The sequence below is a fragment of the Lytechinus pictus genome, chromosome 8 (assembly GCF_037042905.1).
Source record: "Lytechinus pictus isolate F3 Inbred chromosome 8, Lp3.0, whole genome shotgun sequence".
Taxonomy (NCBI): Eukaryota; Metazoa; Echinodermata; class Echinoidea; order Temnopleuroida; family Toxopneustidae; genus Lytechinus; species Lytechinus pictus.
The window spans coordinates 15,086,525-15,103,887 of NC_087252.1; the positions used below are offsets into that span (position 1 = coordinate 15,086,525).

The 17,363-nt window shown below is 35.1% G+C and overlaps 1 protein-coding gene across 1 annotated transcript; it reads right to left on the minus strand.

Annotated features, from left to right (window-relative positions):
- Positions 1–704: 704 nt before the first annotated feature.
- Positions 705–7,547, minus strand: LOC129266770 (tyrosine-protein kinase JAK2-like). Its single transcript, XM_064103635.1, has 3 exons — positions 7,303–7,547; positions 3,742–4,852; positions 705–1,630 (listed from the first exon to the last, which is right to left on the minus strand). The coding sequence occupies exons 2-3, from the start codon at positions 4,555–4,557 to the stop codon at positions 1,475–1,477; spliced, it is 972 nt and encodes a 323-aa protein (XP_063959705.1). The 5' UTR covers positions 4,558–4,852; positions 7,303–7,547; the 3' UTR covers positions 705–1,474.
- Positions 7,548–17,363: the final 9,816 nt, after the last annotated feature.

The following is a 17,363-nucleotide window of genomic DNA, read 5'->3' on the forward strand; positions in this document are numbered from 1 at the left end:
AAGGCATGCATGTGTCCAATATACAGGTAGCCTAATTTTAACCCTTAAAGGTCAAGTCCACCCCAGAAAAATGATGATTTGAATAAATAGAGAAAAATCAAACTAGCATATCGCTGAACATTTTATGAAAATCGGATGTAAAAAAGGAAAGTTATGACATTTTAAACTTTAGCTATCCATCACAAACAGTGATATGCACAACTCAGTGATATGCAAATGAGACAGCCGATGATGTCCCTCACTCACTATTTCTTTTGTTTTATTTTGTTTGAATTATACAATATTTCATTTTTACAGATATGACAGTAAGGACCCACTTGACTGGACCATATAATATTAAACAATGCTAATTCCACATGCTCAGGGAAGAATTAATCGTTGTTTCACTTGACAATGAGGAGACAATTAGAATATATATTCATATCTCATGTAATAAAATACAAAAGAAATCGTGAGTGGATGATGTAATCAGTCTACTCATTTGCATACCGACCAGGATGTGCATATAAATGTTTTGTGAAATTTAGCGAAACTTCAAAATGTCATGAATTTCTTCTTTTACATCTGATTTTGATCAAATTTTGAGCATTATGCTCGTTTGATTTTTCTCTTTTTATTCAAATAAACTTTTATTGGGGTGGACTTGTCCTTTAAACTGGGGAAAATTTGACCCCAACCACCCCCCCCCCCTTCAATTTTTTTTAACTAATCCACAACTACATGGTTTTATGGCTTAAAGCCTTGCGCATCTTTTGGTATTTTGGTACCAAATTTTAAGAATCAGTCATGGGGCCGCGAGGTCAGCACTTTTTGTATTAATCGCATGTACATGTAAATTGTAAGATAAAAAAAGACTAGGTATTTGTTTACAAACATATATATACATCTAGAAAATGATTTTCATGAACTGCACGAAACGCTGTGAATTTTGCATCCAAAGACATTTGAATGAATGAGATTTCCCTAGATGTAAAATTGGTAGAAATAATATTCTTGAACACAATCAATCGGCTTGTTCCATCACATCACGTTTAATATCATGGATGGTCGAGAAATCGCATATTATTTGTATATTTGGTTCATTTTCACAAATCATCAGGTAAATTGGACCCCGACAATTGTATGTTTGACTGATATTTTTTGCAAAGCGTCCGTTAAACTGCACCCAATATTTCATGCATTTAGGGGGCCCTCTTTTCAAATGGTCGAATAAAGAGTTTGCCCGAGCTCACGCGATAACCCGATGCTATGTCACAAGACATTTCAATGATGCTTTCCCGTGTAAAATTAATTAGAAACTGAATTCTGAAACACATTCAATCATAAAAACAAAACACAACAGAATAAAAAGGTCACAAAAACTTGACTCACTTTATAGATTAATCAGGGTCCCGTTTCATATTGAATTGTTATAATAATTAACAAATTTATGCAAAATAACAAATTTACCATCAGCCAATCAGATTGAAGGATTTCAGTAGCTTTTATCATTGAGAAAAGCTTTACTCACCATAGGCGGTGTTGATCTGCGATTGATCTGTAACATCGTATGCACTCTCTCTATGGTAGGAGGGTAGATGATGACATCAATGATGTCATCAAATGCAAAGGATTCCACAACATCTTCATTCTGAAATTTAAAAATAAAAAGACAATTATTAACACCTTGCAAACTCGTTACCAATTTGATCAAGAAATTATGAAAGATTTCTGAAAGCATGAATTTTTAAATCACATTTTAACAAAAAAATCATGAGGGCTGATTCAAAAGATTCATCAAACCCTTTCAAACACCTGTTGAGCATACATGTACATGTATATTAGACTTTTTTCCCTTTTTGAGAACAGTTTGACCGTATGAAAAAAAACCTTCCCAAAAAGTTTAATACTAAAATTTCACATTTCACGTTGGAAACTATTGATCTAGAAAATGAGAAATAATCCTACCTTTCTTTGAATTTGGAACATTAGTGCCACATGATCAAGTGTCAATCAAAAGATAAAAGGGAATCAAAAGATAAAAGGGAATATTCTTTATTTTCCTGATAGTTTCCAACTTTCAATGAAACAAAACAATTTCTAGGAAATGTGGAAAATACATGTACGTGTTGCCTGTAAGGATGTGAAATGCAATATTTCAGCAACTTTTGGGGAAGTTTTTTTTAAAACCCTACCAGTTAACCCTAACCATCCAATAAGATTACCGGGTAAACATTTTCAGAAGACGATGTTATGAATGAGGCCTAATTCTGTTCGTATTTTCACTGAAAATGGTCCATACACGTATGATTACCACATGAAAATATTTCAGGTGTATACAATCAACTATTCTGTTATTTAAACAGCTACATGTACATGTATACCTTGAAACATTTTTTTTAATGAAGTCAAACAAGGGTTCAGGGACAACTCCCCAGGACTGGAGGTCTTCTGCTATGTACTGCCCCTGGGGTTGCTCTCCTTCAAGGGATCTATACAGAGCAAAAACTGTGGTGTTGATTCAAGGTGTAGATGAGTGTGGAGGACAACATAATACACTAATTAGCGTTAAATTTGTGGTGTTACAATTTAGTTTAACACACAGTGATGCTATGCGACTCCTTTGGCTGTCAATCTGTAAACGCTCTTTGGTGTTATGTTTAAACTTTAGGGTGTATAATTTAGCACCTCAGGGTGTGGTCCACTACAAAGGAAACAAGAGGTGGTGCTGCACCAGCCCGAGTTTGCTCAATCTCTAGATTTTAGCCCGATCAGCCCTCTTCGCAATCAATCTCGAGATTCAAGAAGAGCGATTCCTGCTCGAGCGAGGCATCAATGCATTATGGTCTGACGCCGTGAATAAATAATCCCGAGTGCGTCTGCACCTGCGAATTAGCAGGATAATTCATTTAAAAATAGCACGCTATTTTGCAAATAATCCCAAGTTGACTTGGGATTGCAATCTGGAGATTAATCCTACACGAACCATACAAATAATCTTGTGACTGTTCAGATCGGGATAATTTGCCGGATCAGAAATAGCGTGCTCATTTGAAAACTTGTCACCCACATGACCATGTCAATGACCCTAAACACATCGTTCCGTACTAGCCATGCATGTCACTTGCAGTTGACTATTTTTTTCTCACCGCAGGTCACCCACATTGACAGTATCTTGCACAGAGCTTATGATCCAAAAGCTCCCATTCCAGTGGCTAGTGAGGGAGATTACCCAGGACTTCAAAACATATATATTTCACACGCAGTTGCCCACAGAAGCGCACAGTCTGATTTGCAGGCAGAAAAGTTTTGATCATGCTCAAAACTTTGCGGTGAGTTGCGCAAGACTTGCACGGAACAATGTGACTGAGCCTTCCTATACCTATGTAGAAGACAATCAAGGTTTAGAACAGACAGTGATTTAAAATAAAGAAGGAAATGGATTAAAATACTATTTTTGATACAGTTGGAAGGTTTCCAGGAAAGGGATTCAATTCCTTTCTACTTTAATTTTATATGTTCTCCAACCCTTAACTGCCTTTCACATCAAAATACAGTACATCAAGTAATTTTTTTCAGAGCTACTTTTCCTTTAACATTACAGTGAATGTGGATTTTCCAGGGTTTTTTTTCTATTTACAGGGCTCTTTTGAACATTTCAGGGCTTTTGAATTTAGGATTCTGACTGAATGAAATTTACAGTAGGTAAAACTACATGTATAACAAAATAAGAAAAATTTTCAAAGCAATTTTTCTTCTTACCCCATATGCTAACTTCTTCTTCGTGACTCCTTTGATACCACTGACTTCATAGATGTCCCCATTTACCATTGTAAATTGTTCGATCCCCCACTTTGATTTCATCTCCTCGCTCAGCGACACGAGAAACATCACCCGGAAAGCAAACGCCTCTCGCGGGTCATCGCGGAAGTCTTTGAGAGCAGTCCGTACTTTTCTTCGCAGCTTTACTTTGTCCCACCATGAGAGTCCCTCACTGAGGGACTTGGGCAAGAAGCGTCCAAAGCGCATTCTTCCGTTCATATTGGTCAACGTGTTGCCATCCTCTTTGACATGCTGCATGAAGTCCAACACCATGAGGCCCAGCGATTCCTCAGTGCTCAGTCCCAAAACCTCATCGTTGAGGAAACTCTCTCTGTACTGGTGAAACATGTAGTTCACAACGTTCTCTTCCAGAAGCATGAACCTCTGCGAATCGCCCGAAGGGCACATGGTGGCCGTGTGGAACCTCACGCGGTACTCAAGCTCCTGGGACGGGTTCTGCCTTTTGGAAAGGATGCGAGCCGTTGGGCACAGCCACACCTTTTTGGTCTTATCATAAAGGGCAAAGAGATTGCTTGTCAGCCGCAGAATGCCACATTCCTTTGCTGCCTTGGTGCAGATGTGCTCCACGGTCAGCCCTTCACGCCACGGGATCACCAGATTACCTCGCATGTAGGTATGGACGTCGACAACATTTGGCTCCATTCCGTTGGGTGTGCCCGGGGATTCCCGAGAACTACGGATGGAGGGCAAGTGCAGCATGTTGACCATGTGTCTAATGCTCAGTTTCTGTGTCATTAATAAAGCTTACACCAAACTCTGCAAACGATGAGCACCAACTGGACAATCCTTTACTTTGATCATATTGCACATTTTAAAATTTCAAGTTCTTCTGCGGAAGATGTTTACATCAAGGTATCGCAGCAAGGTCCGTACTGCTATCATTTGCTATATTATCATCGTCGGAAGTCATTCTACTGCGATGTGTGTGTCAACCCCCAAAAACCCATCAACACAGACCCAAGGGTGATCTTCTGAAGTTGTCTTCATGGTAAATCATGGTTTCAGCTTGAAGAGGCTTCCACGGTAGGACCTACAGGGGGGGGGGGGGACAGAAAGAATACAAGAAAACATTGAGTGAGAAAAATCTGTAATATCCTTGAGCATAACAATTCTCATCTTGGTAAAATTATGATACCCGGTAATCGTTTCATCATTTCATATATTTTTTTTTCATTTATCAATATAACATGTTTATTTTTCCCGGTAATTCATAGTAAATAGTCAGAAAACTGAGCGCTTTTAAATTTTAATGGTACACCTGTTTTAGCACCTTACAAATGTTAGAATTATTAAATATCATTATTATGAAAAGTTTTATCACTGATTTTCACTGGCCAATCAGATGCAAGCAGACCTGCCAACCTCTGGGAATGAAAAAATTGTATTCTGTGATTAAAAAAACTGCATTTTCCCTAAAAAGCTGCATTTCATAATAAAATGCGTGGCGCGCACGCTCATCGCGGCGCTCAAGCTGCATGCAAGCTAAAATGCGCACTGCTCTTGCAGATGGAAAAAAAATGACATGTGTATATCTCACCCTGGTTTTATAACAAATGATTGAAAAAAATAACAATACCTGAAATTACATTGATCCAATATTACCATATTTGTTTTGTTTTTTTTGTGTTTTTTTTTTACAAAATCGTATTTTTTAAAGAAAAAACATACTGTAGTATTTTGGTTGCAAAAACGTACTAAATACGCCAAAAACGTACTGTGCAAGGATTTGCAGTATCTGTCAGTGAAAATCCCGAAAAAGCTTTTCATGGATTGTAGTTAAATTGAGTTAAAGACCAGAATCAGAAGTCTTAAAAAGTGAAGAATCTGAGCCATTATGAATATGTTATCACTCCACGTGAACTTTCAGTCCTTTGAACATCAGTTTCTATTTTCTTGTTGTATTCGTAGAAAAAAAATCTGAATTCACTATTTTAAAATTCCTTCTGGAGGAGAAATATAGGCTACATGTATGTTGAATTTTCTCTAATTGTGAGCAAAATATTTTCATAATTTTTTTAAACCAACCCCTGACATTTCATTCAGTCTTTTTTTTTCTATTTCAAGGATTTGGGGTAATTATGCTAGATCCAAACATACATGTAGTACCATATATGGGAAGGATCATACACATGTACCACACAAATAAAAGCTGTCGATTCCTACATTACAGCCATACAGGACCTGCCAAAACAGATACAGAAACATATGATTTCGTAATTATTCATTCGTATCACACACAATATTTTTTTATAATTCTATCAGACCTCCACAACATACCTACATCAAGAGAAGAAAAAAAAAGAAATAAAGATTACTTTATAATATTCTTGTTCTGATCACATCTAGTGATGAAGAGCACACATTATACAACGTTTTTCAAGCACCTTAAAAATTGAAATATTCATATCAGACTTTATCAAAGAAATTTTTATTAGTCTCCTCACGTCATGACCCTACTCATATTCATTGACATACATGTAGCACTGTGCACTGTTTATTTGGAAACAAATTCATACTTCAAAATGCTGTAAAAACTCTTATTTTATATCAGTTTTGCTTGATATGTCTTAGGGTGTGTTCAATGTCAGTTTCCAAATTTAAATGGCAACATGAATCATGATTGAATACATGATTACAAAACACGATATAAAATTATTTTTTTGAGAAAAAAGGGTGGGTTCAATGTCCTCCATTCCCATTCGTAAAAGTAAACGTCTTTCAAATCCGGATTCAGAGGAAACTTTAAACGTCAAATATATGCGTTTGTTCGGTACATCTACACAATGAGCATTGTATTTTATATAACATAAAGGAATATAAAGGTTGCAGGGGTTGCCATTTTTCAGGCATACACTTTACATGTACTGTACATTAAACAAACAAGTTTTAATTTACTAATAGCTTCAGGTTGTAAAAAAAGCAAAAAGGGAAAAAATACAGGAGGGAACTGAATTCATAATTCTCATAGCTTTTTGTACTTTAAGCACTCTCTGCAGATTGGATTTGATGATATTACATGTATAAATCAGATATATATATATATGTATCTCCTTATATTTTTCAGACGCTTCTGACGAAGTCTCAATTAAAAGACGAAAGCTGAAGCAAATAATGGTGTCCTGCGTCATCTGTTGAGTTGGCCTCGCCTCATCTCATTATATATACATGTATATATTGTTATTACTGTACACAGTATTCAAAGCAATGAAAGTGAATACCGATTCATATTATGTCATTACACGTACAAGTTGGCCAACGTATTTGTAATTAGTATGTAATGTAGGTTGATCACTGACCTACATGTCTGATCCTCTTTTTATATCCATTTCCTCAACAATAAATGAAAGGGAAAACAGCTGTCCCGTTATTATGCAAACAATCATCCGTACAGCACTAGTCAAAGAGACCAACCAAACAAGGGATTATCTGCCCAACACATGAACATACACAACATGAATGTATAGTGTACTAATTACTTACCGGTACATACTACATGTTCACACTACAGTCATGCAGATCGTACGCTGCAACGCAGGACTTTGCAAATTTGTATGTTTTGAGTAGCCATCCTTGATATCAATGGTACAGTAGCAGACATGAGAAAGCGATAGGCTCATTAATAGCTGCTGAATACAACAAGTAGTGATGACTGTATGAGGGGCAGCCAGCTTCCTCTTCATATGTGTGCGCACACATGAACCAGGTATGAGTGCCAGGCTGATATCAAGCTGAGCTGTGCCAAGACAACGCACACACATACTAATGTTGCATTCTGTGTGCTTTTGTGTGTGACAATAATACAAACAGCTGGTAGTAGTAGACCCTGTTCACACTATTTCTGTGTGAGAATAATATCAAGTAGTAGAAGACCCTATTCATACTGTTGCTCTTTCTGTATGAGAATAAAATATGTGTGAAAAACAATATCGTGCTCAGTGTAAGAATAATAATACTGTATGACTGTAAAAACAGCTGGTATTTAAGATTAGATCATGTTTAACTCTGTTCTGTGTGAGAATAAAGTCTACAGCATGTAGTAAACCCTGTTCATACTGTTTGTATTAATGTTACCGGTACTCTCTCTCTGTACAAGAATAATACATGAACACCTATAGCCACAAAGTTGGTAGTAAGTAGACCTTGTTCACACTTTTATTTCAATGTTGCTGTGTATGAATAAGAGAAAGAGAATTGCATAGTACTGTACATGTAGATCGTGTGCACACTCAATGTGTTTGTGTAAGAATACTACATACTTGTACATGTACAGCAGGTAGAAGACCCTGTTCACACTGTTGATATTGACGTGTGACAGAATATACATGTACATGTATATAGGTGAAAGGTAGTATTAGTCCATGTTCACGCTGTTTAAATCAATATGTGTGAGAATAATACAAACAGCTGGTAGTGCACATAGAAGATCCTGTTAAAAGTGTCATATCAATGTTGCTCTCTCTCTCTGAGACATGTGTGTGAGAATAATAGTAGTATTTATATTCACATTTTTTACACTAGTGTTGCTCTCTGTGTATAAGAATATTAAATACAAACAGCTGGTAGGTGTAGACCCTTTTCACACTGTTCATATTAATGTGTGTGAGAATAAGACATACATGTACAACTGATATTAGACCCTGTTCACACTGTTTAAAGTGAAATTGCTGTGTGCGTATTAAAGATAGTGAGAAAGTACTACTGCAGTCCTAATACCATGTTCACACTGTCATATCTGTGAGAAAAGTATGTACTGAAGGCTAGAAGTGGCAAAGGCAGATAATGCCTTGCCAAAGGACACAGGTGCTGTAATGGGATTTGAACCCTGGAACTTGTGGTTCAAAGTCTGCAGACTGAGCCACATCACCTATATGGTCTCTTAAAAACAGGTATCTTTGGATGACAATAGTAATAGTAATTATGGTGATGTCTTTTAATGATGCACACATCATCCAGACACTCATGGCACTCGACAAGCAACAGTTCCTTTCATAGACACAGAAAAACTACACATATACAAGTACACAGTCTACGAATGTACAAAAGGTACATACTAAATAGATCACAAGGTTCTGAGACAGATTCCTTCATCAGGACTATTACATCAAAATGCTGGCAAGGTGTTAATCTACACTTGCCTCACTCAACCCAGGTGAGGAAAATAAGTACTCCTGTAAGAGATTTGTTCCCTATTAAAGCCATCATTGGCTGTTAATACACGGAAGCCAGGGTGATAATATGCAGGCCAGGGTAAAGGGAGAGATGTACAAGTTTTTACAATAATGTACCGTACAAGGAATGAAGAAGTTCATTTCTATATTAAGCTCGCCATCATTGACTATCTTCAAATCAAAATTGAAAACATATCTCTTTAGTTAAGGAAATTTACTAAAAAGAGCTCTGAACAAGCGCAGCTGAATATATTAATATAAAATCTTATTATTATTATACGAGATCTCAAAGGGCTGTTGATGTCTTGTCAACCACACAAACCAATAGATGAATGAATGCTGGCAGTCGTCAAAGGGATTCCCCAGACTGAAAATTATATGATTTTATCAACACATTTTAGAGTAAAATCATATAAACAAAACACTAAAAAGTAAATCAAAATTGGACAAGGAGTTGACAAAAATTATGATTTTGATAATTCAAAGTTTTGCATAAATACATGAATTTCAGTGAAACAGTTGGTATTCACAATACATATGGGTAACAGAAACTTTTTCAACTACTGCCAAAATCGGAGATAAGCTAGCACTGCACAGTGAGTGGGGATTTTCGGGGGCTCTTTTGAGAACTTCAGGGGCGAAATCGCCCCGAGAACCTAGGTGTAATTTTTTTTTCCTCGATATATATACATTGTATGCAACAACAAGCTGAAAGTGAAATCATCTAAAAACTGTTTATTATGTGAAATTACATTCAACATCTACCCTGCAATAGTATTTAAATAAATGAAAACAGGTACTGTGTATTGTAATATTATCAATGCTGATACTTTATTTTGTTACAAGAGAGACATGGGTTTACAAACACATATGAAAATTGCATTCTACGTGTTTGATATCATATACATAAATAATTCTAGGTATCACCTGCATTCACCCACATGAAAACACTTGCACTTCTTTAATACCATACATGTATCGAGTTTATATTCTTCCCAACCGAGCTTCTATTTTTCAACATTTTCTATTTCGTGACATCATTTTGTCAAATTATATTTCATGACAGTTTTCATGTAGCCTCCTCTCCTAGCTGCTATGGCTTCAAGCATTTTTGTGCTTTACAAGTATTATAGCTGGCCCCTGTATTTTACTGAATTTTACTACATCACATGCTTTTAATATACATGTATAATTTTAATTATCAGTCTTTGCCAGTATTATTTATAGAAATGTATTCATTAATATCTTTGTTATTACTGTATACATGTGAACATGTAATTTATTATTGATTTATGAATAAAATGCAGCAACTCCTGCAAACAAATATATTAAGGAAAAGGAAAGTGTAGAGACATGGCATCATCAGCCCACCTATTACATGACGGCATGTGTAAACTGCACAGTTCCCAGTGCTGCCACCAAACGGATATCCGAACGGTTTCCGCCCGCGTGGACGGATAACGGTTTTCATTTTTCGGGTTCGGGTATCCGTGGACACTGATTCACCACTTTCCTGTCACAAGAACTCATTAAATTTAGTAAGACTCACCAACAAAATTTATGAGTTTTAGTCGCCAATATAATCACCAATATCAATTAATCTTCTTCGGTAATATATTCCCGCCGAAAAACATAGTTTTTATATCAGTTTTAAAACATGACCTTAAATCAGTTTTCGAGCATGACCGTCAGTGAATGGAGTAAAGTTCCGTTCTGACAACGATGGCGATTTTACTATGGTGTCGCTTAAGATCGTTTTTCTTTCCCGTCTTATGTTTTGATGATTTCAAATGCGTAACTCATCGTATATTTTCTTACCTCGACTTCAATGCGAGTGAAGAATGAAGATAATTTGAAACCATTTAAGCGTCAAATAAATGTTGATCGGGTTACTCGGGTGTGTCATGTTGTTTCTTGTAATTTATTCATCAAATGCAAAATGAATTCTACTTTTTCTCACAGCAACTTTGGTTACATGTACTAATGAAGATGATTATTTTTGAAACTATGAAAAGTTGAAAACGTCGAATGAATGTTGATTGCGTGTGTCATGTTGTTTCTTGTAATTTATTCATCAAATGCAAAAGGAATTCTACTTTCTCACAGCAACTTTGGTTACAAATGAAGATGATTATTTTTGAAACTATGAAAAGTTGAAAACGTCGAATAAATGTTGATTGCGTGTGTCATGTTGTTTTTGTGATTTATTCATCAAATACAAAATGAATTCTACTTTTTCTCACGGCAACTTTCGTTACAAATGAAGATGATTATTTTTTAAATTATGAAAACGTCGAATGAATGTTGGCTGCGTGTGTCATGTTGTTTTTTGTATTTTATTTAAATTGAAATGCGTAACAAAATATTCATTTTCAGTACTTTTTTCTCACATCAACTTTCGATATGAATGAAGAATGAAGATAATTTTGAAATCATGTAAACATCAAATACAAGTTGATTGGCCGTTTTATTTTGTTTCTTTTGATTTATTTATCAAATCCGAAATAATGAATCATCCCTTTTCTTTCTTGAACTGTCATTAATAATGATTAATTAGAATGAAACTGTCCATTGTCGTAAACAACAATACTTAAAAGGCGGTATCGTGCCAGAAAGGTTTATGATGTGTGCCCGCCGAGTATGTGGTTGGTTGTGAATCATCGTGTTTTGCAGTAAAACTTACTGGTGATGAATGTAAGTGATTAGTTACTGTGATTAAATCTTGTCTTGAATCTTTGTTAGAAGTGTGATTATGTTTCAGAAGTTGAGAAATGAGAAGCTTGGCTATAATTTGGGGAATGGGGAGAAACCCGACATGAATATGAAAATATTCCAAGTACGATCCCATTTGAAGGTGTAGCGAGTGTAATGTGACCAAATATATATCGGACGATTCACTCCAGACACGTCCAGACAGGACAGCACGTGCGTGAGCTGAATGATGTAGACCTGTCTGGTTTTAGACTTTTAGTAATAGTAGACTCGCACTTACACTCGCCTCGGTCAAATTCATTGCATCTTATTTCATTCGATCGGAACTAAAAAATAAACACACATACTCTCGCAACCATTAAATGGGATCGTAACTAGGCCCGACTTGTATAACTCAAATAATAGTCATTTACTAATAGCTTACACAGTCATACGATCTACATTTGTAGCCGTAGCCTCACGCTAACTCACATTAGTCAAATCCGATTGCAAAACAGATTCAACCCAAAATATTCAGCTTCTCGTAATTTTGTGGTTTTCAGAAATATTTTAATTAGCGCACGCTGACTCTCGCCATCATCGGATAGGTTCAAAACTCAAATATAACTGAAAATCTTAAATATAACTCAAATAAGTGCAAATGGATATTATTTCAGGGTAAAATTTCCGATACCCGTCCGCCGTCCGGTTTTCAGTGTCGGGTATCCGAATGTTGAAATATCCGTTTCAAGTCAGGCCTAGTTCCCAGGATTCAATAAAAAAAACAAATTCCCTGATTTTCCCTGAATAAAGTCTCAAAATCATTTCAATTGATTTTGCAGGTACAGTAACAGTTGGATCAACAGGAACTTCAAAATTTCCTGACTTTTCCCTGATTCGAGGCAGTGCTTATCAAATTCCCTGATTTTCCCTTACTGGAAAAAAAATAATAAATTTCCTGATTTGTCTGAGTGGGAAGACTGCTTTCACAAAAAATATTGCTTCTTTAAAATCATTTCTTTGACAATTTTTTTAAATTCCTGTTTATCCTGCAAATTTGTGAACTAGCCAATTCAACTTGCCATTGAACGGACAGTACATTATAATTGTAGGCCCCTATTTATTTCTGAACATACATGTAGATGGGAAAAATTAAGACTTAACATGTAGTTCTTAGTGACAATTTGCAGAGAGGCTCATTTTTGCTGGTATGACTTTCCAGAATTTGTGCAAGCGCAGAATTACAAAATTCTTAGAAAATTTATTATAGGCCTGACATGAAATACAACTGTAGTGACATTTATTTTAACACTCTTGAATCAATTTTATAAAGGGGTACTCAAGGCTGAAAAAAAAATGATTTGAACAGATGAAGGAAAATCAGACAAACAAAACACTGAAATTTGATCAAAATCAGACAACGAATAATAAAGTTATGGCATTTATAAAGATTTGCGTTATTCCGGTAAAACAGTTCTAGTCATGTCTTCATGAAGAGTTGTTGAACCAACTAATTTCATTCTTTTGTATTACATGTATATGATATTAGGTTTATTCAATTTTTTTCCTTCAAGAACCAAAAATGTTGGAATAACAACTTAAAGTGCATATTCATTGCTAGTTGCTACAACTCAAATACAAGGGAGACATATCATTCACACCTGAATGAAAAAAGGAAACAATTATGATTTCATGGAATAACATAAGAAAAAGGATAGTGGGGATGTGATGTCATCAGTCCATCTAATGAATATTTAATGACGACGTGCATATATTAAACTGTTTTCACAATATATTGCTAAACATCAAAATTCAATAACTTCCCTAGTATTTGTTATCAGATTTTGATGAAATTTTCAGCATTTTGCACTGTGAATTTTACTCTATTTAATAGATATAATCATATAAATATTTTCAGCCAGGAGCATTGCTTTAAAATGCAAGTCACAAGCTAATAAAATAGGGATATACATGTATTGATTAATAGTCAATTAATTTTTATAACAAGTCATATACATGTATGAAACTGGATCCAAAGTACATCATCACTCTTTTGCTCCTGCATGAGTTGATACAAATTGAGAACTTGTAGATTATTATTCATCTTTAACTTTTACCATATCAAAAACGATGATACTATATGTTGCTAATAATCAACACTGCTTGAAGGAATACAAATTTCAAATAAAATTGGATATAGAAACAATTTTCAATGATTTATCCACCCAATTTATTCAATTCATCCTCACATTTTTATTTCAGTACAGAAAAAAAGGTCATTGTTTTCCAGGACAGCAAAGAAGACAACATTCCTATAAAGTCTGAATGCATTATTCAGACAGTAAAAAGCAGAATATGATACTGAAACGCACCACCAATTTATGGATGAAAACCACTCCACAGAGAAACTACAAGTACTATACTGATGTATATGGTTTCACTCTCGCCATCACCTATAAACTGATGTATGCATTATCGGTTTCTGCTCAACCAGAAGAGGTGTGATGTTACAAATTATTCCACAAACTTTGATTAAAAATTAATGGCTTGTTTGATGTACATGTATGTGGAGACTATTAACCGAAACCCCTCTTTTTCTTTTTATTCCTGAAACAAAATTTCCGTTCTGATTCTCCTGCTTCTGGTTTTACAAGGAGCCATTTTGTCTGATGCCATTTGGTGGAATATATTAGGCAATAAATTCAATGTTGTTTGAATTTGAATTTAAATTTGAATTCATTATAACAAACTTTAATAATTCATTTGGCATGAACATTTTGTTTTACCATTAATATGTCTACCATCAATCTGGTTCATAAATTTGATCAAAGTTATTCAATCTTCACTTGTATTATGATTTCATAAATTTATTCCACTTTTGCCCTTTTGTACCATTCTATACAAACTGTTCTTCTTATTTAAAATTCATCGTAGAGTAATTTTTTCTTTTTTTTGGAGGGAGCTGAAATTGCGAAACTGTCCACTTGCAGCTCAATATAAGGAAAAGCTAGCAGACCCCGCAAATCTTGGTACTATATTTTCTTTCATCAGACGGGTTTGCTGCAAAATTATATCAATAATAAATTTGATTTTGCAGTAAAAGCTAATGGCACCTTTTGCAATAAAAGAAAGTCATCAGTGAGATTTAGATATGCTTTCATAAACATGCAGCATTTTTCCAAGATGAATTTTATCATGTTAAGCTGAGAGTGTTCATGTTTTTTTTATTTAATGGTGAAATCAGAGAATTTCCCTGACGATACCTACCGGTAACTACCATTAACCACAAATGACAGGTATCAATTTTCTGCTGCATCTTGGTAATCAGAAAAGAGAACACTGAGCTAAAATGAATATCTGTGGTAAGGCTATGCAATGCATCCCTATTATGCTTTTCTCAAGTGCTGCATTTTCTCAACAACATACTATCGTGTAGTAGTCCTATCCTTTATAAAGGAAACCAAAACCCAAGAAGAGAAGCAATCTTAATATTGGAAAGAGGAAAACAAGAGGAACCATTTTAAAAAGTTTCATCAAAATCGGTTGTGAAATAAGCAAGTTATGGGCGTTTAAAATGTATTGTTGTACTATCTATGGATATCCTCAAATTGGTAAACATGCTTCAAAATGGCTAAATTTTTGGGCAACCTTACATTTGATTTGTACACAAATTTTCAGATTTTCCCCTTATTTTACATATTTCACATCATTTCCTCCTGACCTTGACATACAGTATGTGGTGTGAATTATATTTTCCCATGACATATATGTTATGCCCAGAAGGAAGCAAGATAATACTTTAAAAATGGCAATTCAGCCACATCTATAGTTCCAGAAGGAAGCAAGATGCAATTTGAAAGATAATACTTTAAAAATGGCAATTCAGCCACATCTATAGTTGGCAAAACTCTCCCCATTAGAGGGCAGTGCGTATGTGGAGGAGATCTTACGACCTGGGTCCCGTAACATAAAGGTTTTTTTTTAAATAGCGATTAATCGTATGCTTGATTTTTACGATTGATTGTACATTTGTAAACAAATTTTCGGCATTTACTCCTGTGTTTAAGATTGCATGCTCACATAGGAGTAATGCCGAAAATTTGATCATAAATTATTATTACCTCCTATTAAAAGCCTCTTTATGTACTATGATTGTACATTGAAGTCAATGCAATCAATTATAAAAAAATGTTCTACGATCATTGCTAAGCTTTGTGTTACGGGCCCTAGGAAACACAGTATCTGGTGGGCGTTTCATAAAGCTGTGTCCTGTTTGTTACGCCGTTCTCACTACCGTCCTAAAAAATAGTGGAAACGCGTGATGAGAACGGTCAAAGCCGTCTTGGAAGCAATCTTCCAACCGGTTCAGAAAACCACCTCGAGGTGCAGTTTTGAAGATCACTTTGCCTCGTCAAACTGGTTTAAGCTTTAATAAGTGAGGACACAAGCGTTCTTCGGGAAGTGATCTTCGAGCGTGCTATACTCCATGCACTGTATGTGGAATCAATGCCTATGCTGCGGTTTCAAATTTCGCGTGTTCCTCACTCACTATTTCTTTGGTTTCTTATTGTTTGAATTACAATATTTCAATTTTTACAGAATTGGCAATGAGGACCATCTTGACAAAACCATAAAGTGTTTAAACAAAGGTAATTTCACATATTCAGGGAGGAATAAAACTTTGATTCGTAGGACATTGAGGAGAAAATTAGAACATTTCATATTTCAGATAATAAAATATAAAAGAAATAGTGAGTGACGTCATCAGTTTTCTCATTTGCATACTGACCAGGATATACAAAGTCTGTTTTGTGAAAATTAGAAATGTCATAACATCCGACTGAAGTGATATGCTTGTTGAATTTTCTCTTTTTATTCAAATCAACTTTTTGTTGGGGTGGACTTGTTCTTTTACTTTAATGAACAGATCTGAAGAACACAGACAAAGACATATACTAAGTAATATTTTTGTTGTAGTATATGACTCTGAATACATTTTGCAGAATGCTTGGCACTACATTTCTGGACATCAGAAAAATTCAGGAAATAATTTGGGCCCATTTTGCAGCACGGTGTGGCATGGCATTCTTGAATTAGCGCAGTTTGATTGCAACTAATTGCAACCAATCATTGAACTCTTTAAATTGGCAATGCAGAACAGTCTTTTAATATATTCCTATGTTTAAATTGGAAAATTCTAATTAAATGTTACAATTATAATTAACTTAATATATTTGTTTATTTACAGTGATGCTCAAAATAGTGCTCTGTAACCCCACCAGAAATGAATATATTTAAAACGTTCAAGTTCTGCCATGTTTTATATCATTGTGAAGTCAGGTGATAAAATATTACATGTAAATTCAATAGAGTTTGTTTCTCTGGGCTCGCCGAACATTGTAGTGTTGTTGTCGAAATTCAGCACTCAGCATGAAGGAGTGCATTTTGGAGTGGGGTTATTACATGTATGTATAAACTTTTGAACACAACTATTATTTTGATTTGCTCAAATTGTGAAATTAGATCAATGCCAATGAGGGTTGCATACAATATATGGAAATTTCACATGCAATAATACATGTAATAAAGGTCAAGTCCACCCCAGCAAAATGTTGAATTGAATAGAGAAAAATCAAACTAGCATACATGTAACACTGAAAATTTCATCAAAATCGGATGTAA